The following is a 10,393-nucleotide window of genomic DNA, read 5'->3' on the forward strand; positions in this document are numbered from 1 at the left end:
ACCTGTTTCCTTCCTCGTTCCCTCTATCTTTCCTGTCAGTGCGAGATATTCAGAAGCCACTCTATGAAATGTTAAAGAGCGTACAATTCTAAGGGGAATCAAAAGTTTATTTGATGAAAATTGGTTTTGAAATGACCAAGATATTTAAAAAAAGTAAAACAAAGAGATCCTAATAAAAGTTGTGGCCTGTCAATTTTATGAGGATCGCTTTTGATGATATCTCAGGTGTCTATGGGAAATGCGTGTTGTAGAAAAATCAAACCGTCCTTAATGGGTTAATGACCTTACTTAATAAACTTCAAAAATGGCATTTATTGTTTTTTGCATTCAAACTCTTCAACTATTTAGCATTTTGTTTCTGTTTTTGGTATATAATTCACACAAAAACACATACACACGGGTCAATCTCTTTCTTTCTCTCAATTTTTCTCTCTCCCTCCTCCTCGTCCTCCTCCATTCTCTCTCTCTCTTTCTGTTGTATTGTAATCAAAAGTGCATACCTCTTTTCTGTAGAGCAAAGTAAGAGTAATAGACATCAGTTAATATTTCCAAGTTTATTTACACAAACAGCTCAGTTCAAAAGGGCAGGATAATACAAGAACAATTGAGGTCTTTCTTGTACAAAGCAATGCATAACATCTCTAAGTTACACTAATTTAAGAGCATACACTCAGTGAAAGTATTCTATCAATTTCTTGTAACTGTACAAGATTCCTCTGTAGAGCTATCTGTTCTTTCTTTTTATGGACAAGGAGGTTCCTAGTTATCATGCATTATTTTTCAGGTTTGCAATGCAGTTGAGTCACACTGCAATGCCACAGACACAAGAGCTGAAGTTTATTACAGAAGTTTGCATCAATCTGCTTACATTTCACACACCTAGAACTTCACAAAAGAACATTAGTTTTCACATGTCTAAATTAATCAACATGATTCCTTCATGGTTCATACAATTTACACCATGTACTTTAGGTTATTCAATAAATTGTATCATGTTCTTAGGTTTAATACTTACTTTAATTATAGTTATGAAAGGCCGCACAGTGGACTCCTAATACAACAAAGTCCTCAGGACCAGCACTTTTCTTCTGTTTTATCAAAATTTCATTATAACCAAACAAATAAACAATATACATTTGTAGATACATAAAGTGGATAACATTGTGGCCTGAATTTTTACTTTGTTGTATCTGGAATTTCGTTATAACAGGAGTGCACTGTATTGCAAATTCTATCCTTTAAGAAGAATTGAGCATAGGATTGTTATCAGTTGCCTGTATCATGTTGGCCTGATATTTGCACACTGCTAAGGGCTCTGTATTCCACATCATAACTAATCTGAGAGAAATTACTTCAAATCAATATCATACAATACAACATTATCATTATTAAGACACATATGGAAAACTTGCGCGCATTTGCTCCGGAGCGAGAGCACCGGTGCTTATAACACGTGAAAAGACGCGTCATATCCCCCTCCTTTGGGACAAAAATAGCTCTGCACAAAAAACATGGCTATGAGTTCAAAACCCTCGCCCTCCAAATGAAACTAGAATGTACCCTCTTTCTACTCAGTGTATTTCCCCAAAAAATAGGTTTGGGGAAATTAGGGCACTTTTCCCCTGAAATTCTGCTTCAAATCACCAAATCTTGAGTTTGTCTATGGCGGAGTACCCAAAATAAGCCATAATTTTCGGACATGCCCATATAAATCACAGGCTGTACCACGGAAGCTTAGTGGAATTGTTTACCCTCGCACTTCAAAATGAAGTAGAATGTTTGGGCTCTTCAGTGATGTATAACTTGCTTTGATTGGTCAGAGAGAAATTAGGGCACTTTTCTTGTCAAATCAAAGAATGTTTTATAAAACTGCTTGTGACTTTGCTAAAGCGTGCGAGCTTTTGTGCTGTCCATTGTACACAATTCCCCTAATGCTTACGGACAACGGACGAGTGTGCGTAAACAGACAATTGTGTTTGTGCTGTGAAACGAAGGCGGGAGAGTTCAAGTTATTCACAATTTTCGCTGGATATCATGCCTTTTGAATCGTCTTTCGTCCACATTATAACAGATTAGTCTTTATTAATATTCTGACAATCCTGCAGAGTGTATTACCACTTCTTTCAGAGCTAAATATTGCCAAATTCAAGGATCATCATGCGTATTTTGCTCTGCAGAGATGACTTGAGGTTGCAACAAGCCGTGCTTGAACAGACTATGGTTCAGTCCCATTAAATCAACAGGGGTGAATGAACCCATTATGTAGATACTGTACGCGTTGGTGTGTGTGCTCGTGAATGATCAACTTGTGTGGTGAAATGGAAATGCCGTTGTAGGAACTCTAGATTCCCGGTACTAAAAATACTAATATTATTTCATTATTAGCTGTCAGATGGAAAAAGAATGGCTTCCATGTTCATGCATTCTGTCCCTCCAGTAAGCACACGCACGGTTCTCCCGATTCCCGTACAATGGACGAGTCCGCTCCTTCCCATATTATGCTCGAGTGCACTCGGCTGTTGGCTCTCGGCGACTACGTGCACTCTGGTCTGTCAACCCTAAATGCGCGAAATCGTGCGAAAGTTTTCCATATGTATGATAAACTACAGTATCTATCCTGAAGTTGGCAGATCACACATTAATTAAAAAAGGAACAATAGCTATGTAAACTTCACTTGTAATAAATTCAGAACGGGATGTGAGTTTGATTTCTGACTTCAGCACAAAGCAAGCACTCTTGCAACAAGATTAGAATTCTATTCCCTTTTGGGGGGTCCAAATTCTATGAGGTATTAACGGAGGGAAAGTTATGAATCAATCAAACACAAAATTCCATATACAATGTATTGACAAACAGCTATCGACCTAAAACGACAAACCTGTCTCAGCGTCCTTAAAATACTATTCACAAAATAGACATAATGGATACACACTGCTCAATGAACATAGTAGATGCTGAAATGTCTTTACTGATGAAATGACAGCTGCTAACCCATTGAGGACGGGCTGATTTTGCTACAACACTCATTTTCCATAGACACCTGCCCGAGTATACTCAGGACACATCCTCAGCATATTAAAAGCCTAAAAATTTCCTAGATGCAACTAAAACTCCCTGTGATTGACTGTAATGAAGAATTCCAGTACCCCCAGTGCTAATAGTGTTGATGTTTCACTTTAATAACTCACGTAAAATCATCTTGGAGTGTGGCTTATAGCAGTTAAAAAAAAACAAAACAGACACTGTGGTAACTACAAACATATACTGATATATTGTCATGCACATGTTGTGGCAGAGCGCCACCTTGGTTGAAAGGCTCTTGGTAAACAGGACACCTTAGTTATATAACATTGTTATCTGCATCTCAAGTTTCAAGTATGATTTTGTGGAGTGAATGAAGACAGAACCACTCAGCAATTACAGACACTAAAATGCCTCCTCCACATGTATGCACTATGCCCAGTATTCTTTAAAAACCAAAAACAAAAACATGTTTCTTGGGATCCAGTATCTACATTTTATGAATAATTACTAAATAAAAGCAATGAATGATAAATCTCTGGACTTGGGCCAGAGATCAACCTGGAGAGTCGTCATAACAACCCAAACTTCACCTTGCCCCTGGAGGCTGCTGGTATCAAATGTTTCCTGAGTAATTCAAACAAGTCTCTCTTGAGCTCAGGAATGTCCACGAATCTCCTCAGCTTGGCATCCCTCCAGTTCCAGTCTAGAATCACATACTTGGTGTCATCCAGGGTCACTGCTCCCGACTCCAGCAGACAGGAGACTCTGTGTGGTGTCCCCACGGCAAACTGAACTCGGTGACTGGCCAGGAACTTCTCCTGCTCAGCAATCTAAGTTTGGAAAAGTTAGATATCATAAATCTCGCCTCAAGAGAAGTAGTCTACAGTGAGTACACATCTTTCCTCTTTCACTCTATCCTTATAAATGAAGTACATAATGTGAACACAAAATGGGGTTGGTTTTTCAAGGAGTTCGGATAATTCATGCAGCTTAATAAACATACAAAATAGCTCATCTCCCTCAGCATATCAAATCTTAGTGACTAAAATAATCAATTGACTTGTGCAGCTAATACTTTTTTTCCATACACAATTATGTGCAATGACACTTTAACAATGTTTTAAACCATTTGTCAGTCAAGGAATGATACTCTCATTAGCTACAGGAAGCATGGAACTTAATCAACACTGTACAGCGCACTCCTGTTCTAACAAAGTCCTTGGGATCAGCAATTTTCTGTTGTTATAACGAAAGTATATAAAGATAGATGGTAACTTTGGAACCTGAATTTTAACTTTGTTGTGACAAAAATTTGAATATAACCATGCTCGTTATAACAGGAGTGCGCTGTAATTTATGAATCAAATCTCTCTATGTATTGTAAAATCATTCTCATTTTAAATACATCAAATGCTACAAATTATTGTCAAAGAATTTTCCATATTATCCTATTCTCTAGGTAAATTTGATCCTGCCATCTACAAATAATCAACAAACACAGAAAAGCTCAGTCACCTTGATATGTTTGGCAAATAACTTTGCAGTGACACACTTTCCTCGAAAGCTGGCAGCATCTCGCATGAGATCTACTGCCCTCTTTCCACTGGACGTCAGAAGGAGCAGGACACAGCTTTTGTTGGGCTTCTTGGACTCTTGCTCCTTCTTGACCACAGCTGACCAGTCGGGTATAGTTCCGGTCAGATAGTCACTCACTGATTCATTACCCTTGTTTACATCCAGGAAACAGTGTTCTGCAGAAAGGACAAAGACTCAGTCTCATTTTTCTTGTGAGAAACAGGAGTATTGACAATAAAACAAACATATCGGACAATTACACAAAGAACTAGACTAATGACAAAGTGCAGACAGCATTGTGATGTAACAAGGTAAAATTGTAATTTGTTATTTCCGTTTTTTTGTAAAAACATCTACACCACATAAGTACTGGGTTCAAAGTTAATTATTCAAATATTCTTGTAAAGCTTAAATGTTGGTGCTTTTGATGTGATTATGCGTGCACTTTAACCATTTGATTATTCTTATGATCATTTCAAATACATCAAACCCCTGCAAATGCCAAATCAACCTTCTTAATTGACAGACTTAAAGTTAGTTGAATAGCACTTGTATACATTTATTTTTTTAATATATTGATTCAAAATAATTTCATACGAAGCAAAGCATTAGACAGAACCAGCCTTGCATGCCATATGGAATAGGTTATGACTTGAACACTAGTAAAGAACAAAACAAAGCAAAACAAAAACAAAACAAATGAAAATGCGAGAGAGAGGAATAGCAACAACAAAAAGACATGTTAGTCTAGAAGCAGAAAAGGCAGTAACTCTGTAATATTGAAGGAAACTCTCTCTTCATTAGAATTAAAATGGTAAAAGTACCTTCTAGTAGCAGTTCCTCCATTTCAACGGCTGAGAGTTTATTGTGGAAGTATGTTGCCATAGCAACACAAAGGTCATCACCAGTTCCTGGATTGTCATCAGTCGAGGCAAGATGTTCACTTAAAGTTTTCTAACACAATGAAAACAAAAAAGGAGAAAGAGACAACATTACATGTACAGTTGAACCTCTCTTATCCGGCCTCCCTTTATCCGGATCTCTCTATTATACGGACGCAATCTCGCCGTGATTTTTTTTTTTAATAATTACGGGAGGAAAGGGGGATTCCCATCTCCTTGACAACTCCTACCCAAACACACATGAATTACATATTACTTCCAACATGATTAACATACATTACATCAAATTTCCTTCCAAATTGCTTACCTTCAGACATTTCAACATCCCCAAACATCCCCAAATGTAACAATGAAAAGGTTGCAGTATACACATTACTACATGTGGTACTACAATGGGCTACATCAGTACATTTGTATGTTATGTATGTACATGTATAAGCATTGAGTCTCCCGTATCCGGTCAAATCCCTTATCCGGATGAGCCCCGGTCCCAACTTGTCCGGATACGAGAGGTTCAACTGTATGATTCAACACTAAGATACTGAAATGAACTTGTACCTACATATGTACTGTACATAGCCACACATCATATATATGCAGTCCAAACATCAAGAACAATGAAAAAATGGGAGATTGAAATGGTTCACTCATGTACAAGACCATCTCAAACACTGCATATGTGGTAATATGTATTTTGCATTGTTTTTATCCTCATGGATTTTGAGAGCTGACAATCATATATGCAAAAATGTAAGAACTCCTGAAAATATTAGTACAGTGCATGCACTCTCTCTATGACAAATATAGTTGAAACGAAATTTTCGATAGAACAAAGAAATTCAGGTTCCAAAATCATCACCTACATTATCTATTTGTACTTTAGTTGTATGGCTATAAAAAAAAATTTGGTATAATGAAGAAAACCTGCAGGTCCCAAGGAGTTTGCTATAATGGGAGTCACTTTTATTGTCTTCTGTACCACAAATAAGCTGTTAACTGTATATCATCTCCAAGATTTGAAATAATTAGCTTTTCTTCTGAAATGGTCAGTACTTATTTCTCAGTCAATTCAATGTGATTCTCAATCATGAATCAAATCACTCAGAAAATTGGCTCACAGGTCTAAATGTGTGAAATATAATACAGTGGACTCCCTTTATAACAAAGTCCTCAGGACCAGCAAATTTCTTTCATTACATTGAAATTTCGTAATAACCGAACAAATAAACAATGAAGAACAAAGAGCAGATGATTTTGCGGCCTGAATTTTTACTTCGCTGTAACCGGAATTTTGTTATAACCGTGTTTGTTATAACAGGAGTGCACTGTACTCATGCAAATATATCATCTTTGGTAGTGTGAAGTAATGTAACTGCTTCTGACTGTTGTCACTTTCTTTTATGAAGCAGACTCCCTAGGAGGTCTGAGGTTCATGAGTAGATCAGTGATTTCCTTTGTCTTTTGTTATTTTTAAACACTGTTAAAAAAATATAGACATATAAATAGAAAGAGATAAGCAATCAAAATCACAACCTTCTTTTTCTTTTTCCGCTTCTTAGCTTTGCCAACATCCTGCTCCCCTCCTTCTGACTTCCTCTTGTTGCTAGGCAACGCTCCTCCTTTGGTAGCATTTCTTGTTTGCTTGTCTTTGGTTCTTGGCACTAATGATTGAGAAAAAGAGAGAGAATGTAAGAAGTTAATCAAACTAAAAGACATTTCAAGGAAGAAAATATCTATTTCCTTCCATAGAGCCTTGCACTTACATAGCACTCTTTGCCTAGTTACTATAAAGCAGAAACTAGCTATCAAGCAAATCATTACTTGTGTGTGTGTGTGTGTGTGTGTGCGTGCCCGTGCGCGTGTGTATGCTAGGTCAATTTCATTGCACTTGTTTGTAGTTTCATGGATGAGAGAAGTTTTGTACAGAATCTAACATCTCCTAGATTGTTCTGTTTGAGTTAAGAATGACCTTTGAGTATCTCTCTACCTGAATTTTGTTCAATGAGTATTCCATAAATGATTTCACTCCATTAGAAAAAGTATATCATATTTTGTGGCACCTCCCGTTTCTCTCCAACCACATTTGTCAGTGCAGTAGTTAACTTAAAATTTCTCAGGACCACCCCTTAGATAGCCCTAATTTGCATCATTATGAGGAAGGATCTATGTACAAGGTTACAGGGTAAAAAGACATAGTCACAAAACAATCACAAAAACAGCAGAATGAGATACATGAGGAGGGTGGGGGCTTTTGCCAAGTACTGCTGGCAATGCTATGCCTTGCTCATCAGATTGAATGGTTTGAAATGCAACAGCAACAGACATAATATTTATATTAGAATAGATGCTAGACAGAAAGATCCGTCTGTCCGGAGGAGTCTTTTATTTTTTTTTAGTTTATCGCTCTCCTCAGTGAAGCCAGATGCAGTCTCTGCGGATCATATCCCTGACGACCAGATACAGACCAATCTTTCGGTCAAAATAGATGCATGCTTCTGCTGGATATGTTCTATCAAAGTTTATTTCTATCTATTTATTTCATATCATTACTTACTAATCTATTAATTAACAAGATTGATTTAAGGGTTATCTACATGAATATTACATTAACCGACGGATTTTTCTGTCTATGCAGTCACCAGTGACAAACTACAAAAGTTACAATCACAACTGACAATATGCAATATAGACTAGGCCTTTCAAATTGCAAGGAATTCCCCACTATTCTTCTACAGGTCTCATGAGGAGCACGTGCACGTCGTGTATATCAATCTGCCATTCACATGATTCAAGTCACTATTAAAAAGTGTGTGTGTTGCGCGGCCAGTATGCAGTGTAGTGCAGTCGTGGACAACTCTCGAGCTCTTCAGCCCCTTACAAACAGAAAATGCAAGGTAAGGGACTACACAGTCTTGCAGTACAACAGCTACCTGTGACTGTGCTTGCGTCGTCAGAATGCCAATATCAAAGCTCACATCTATTCATCAAAAGTAGAAAACATACCTGCTGCATCTTCCTGGACTTCCTCTGGCTCCCTTTCATTTGGATCCAACCACCATTCATCGCCAAGGTCATCTGCCATGATTTTCAGAGTTATTATGCCCGTAATGTGCGGTCATATAGGATTACGAGCAACGCCAACACATGTGTATTGCGTAATATGACGCGTGGTGGCGGCGAGCATGGCCTGGAAGCGTGTGCTGCAGAAAGACGGAGCAAAAGAGGTCCCCCTGCGAGGCGAGGGAGGGGAGGTGAGGGGGTGATCTTTCACCTCCCTGCACTTTCCTTTCCTTTTTTTTTTTGTCATTTCTCTTTCTCTGCTTACCATTTTGTCTCCTTCTTCATTTACCTTTCATGGTCACTCTACATCTTATTCGGGGATTCTCTCTTTATTTATTTCTATTACAGGGTATATTCAGCTTTTGTTCCTTGCCTTTCTTTTTGTTACTGCTATGTTGTTATAATGGACTGTGTAATTCTTTCTTTCCATTATGCTCACACTGTGTTGTCAAATTGCAAAGGGTGATGTACATCATGCATTTGGTAGATATCCATCACACTTTATAATTAGCTTGATCATCAGTCACATATTCACATAAACACTGTCTACATCCTCAAACTGACAAAGTCAATGTTCAAAGGAGGCCTAAATCAAACAAGAGTTTTGCCATCAGCTTGAGGAAAGAGATTTGAACCACATCACATGCAGTGAAAAATTAGACTGGGTATTAAGAGCGTTCAATCACAAGGATTGATTTCTTACTACAAACATGAAAATCTTCTAAGGTGGTTGGAACTTGCAAGTTTCCTTTTATAAGAACATCACTTTCCATGTATCATTTGAAAGAATTGAGTGAGCTAATCGAGTATCTTGCACATTGTGGAAACAGACTAAAAAAACAAACAAACAAAAAAACTCACCACACAATTCATGCTTCATTTGGACTTTATTCATGTTTGTTACATCTTTGCATGTACATATGTATAATTCGTAAGATGAAAAATACAGCATCCTCCTCCACTGGAAATGTATGACATACATGTACAACTTTGGACAACACAAGTGACAACAAAAAGCAAACTCAAAATCACAAAAGCTTTACACTGACTTCTCAGTAAACTTTGTTGACCAGGGATCCGTTTCATGAAGTCATCACATAAAAGTCTTTACATAAATCTCAGAATGGTCAAAGTCACTCTTATGTAGCTGTATGAAACTTTCAAATCCATTTCATGAAGTCTCTCATAAGTGTGTCTTATGAATCAAGAGTCTCTCATAAGACTTTCATGGAACGGACCCCTGGATGAAATTCTGCGGAAGGAAGAAAAAAGGAGCATGATATTCAGCAGAAGTGAGGGAAATTAATTTTTGCTTCAATGCAGCAAATAACATTTCCATGTATGTACATAACACCTCATTACATAAGTTTGCATTTGAGAACTTTTGAGTAAAAATCAGAGAGATGATATAAAACACATAACTTGCACCATCTCACCGACATGTGATTTCCTCGAGCCAGTTTGGGAAATTGTAAGCTTTGACTTATAGTAATTGACAGGTTCTCTTGAAAATTACTGTCTACAGACAGAGAACATCATAATATGCAATCAAGTTAAGACAAAGAAAATAAAATGAAAAACAATCGTACAAAGTCATGAAGTTCAACATGCCTAATCTTAAGAGTCCAATATTTATAGGAAAATTTATAGGAAAATGTACCAAAAAATTCAAAATCATAACATCATTACTGTTTTCAATATAGACTCAAAATACACTCTGGCTATGGTGTGTGAAGAATGTTTACACACTCAAATCCTCATAACAGGTTAGATTGAAATATAGCATTACACACCAGAATTTAAATAGCATGTCTTGAAAGTTTCCATTAAA

The 10,393-nt window shown here is 37.3% G+C and overlaps 1 protein-coding gene across 1 annotated transcript; it reads right to left on the bottom strand.

The window, feature by feature from the left end:
* Positions 1-3,594: 3,594 nt before the first annotated feature.
* Positions 3,595-8,600, bottom strand: LOC139710744 (protein CMSS1-like). Its single transcript, XM_071622661.1, has 5 exons — positions 8,506-8,600; positions 7,033-7,163; positions 5,425-5,554; positions 4,541-4,776; positions 3,595-3,855 (listed from the first exon to the last, which is right to left on the bottom strand). The coding sequence occupies exons 1-5, from the start codon at positions 8,582-8,584 to the stop codon at positions 3,595-3,597; spliced, it is 837 nt and encodes a 278-aa protein (XP_071478762.1). The 5' UTR covers positions 8,585-8,600.
* Between the last annotated feature and the right edge of the window lie 1,793 nt (positions 8,601-10,393).

This window comes from Diadema antillarum, unplaced genomic scaffold (genome assembly GCF_040938485.1).
Source record: "Diadema antillarum isolate AM-2024a unplaced genomic scaffold, OU_Dant_1.0 seq00001558_RagTag, whole genome shotgun sequence".
In the NCBI taxonomy this organism is placed as follows: domain Eukaryota; kingdom Metazoa; phylum Echinodermata; class Echinoidea; order Diadematoida; family Diadematidae; genus Diadema; species Diadema antillarum.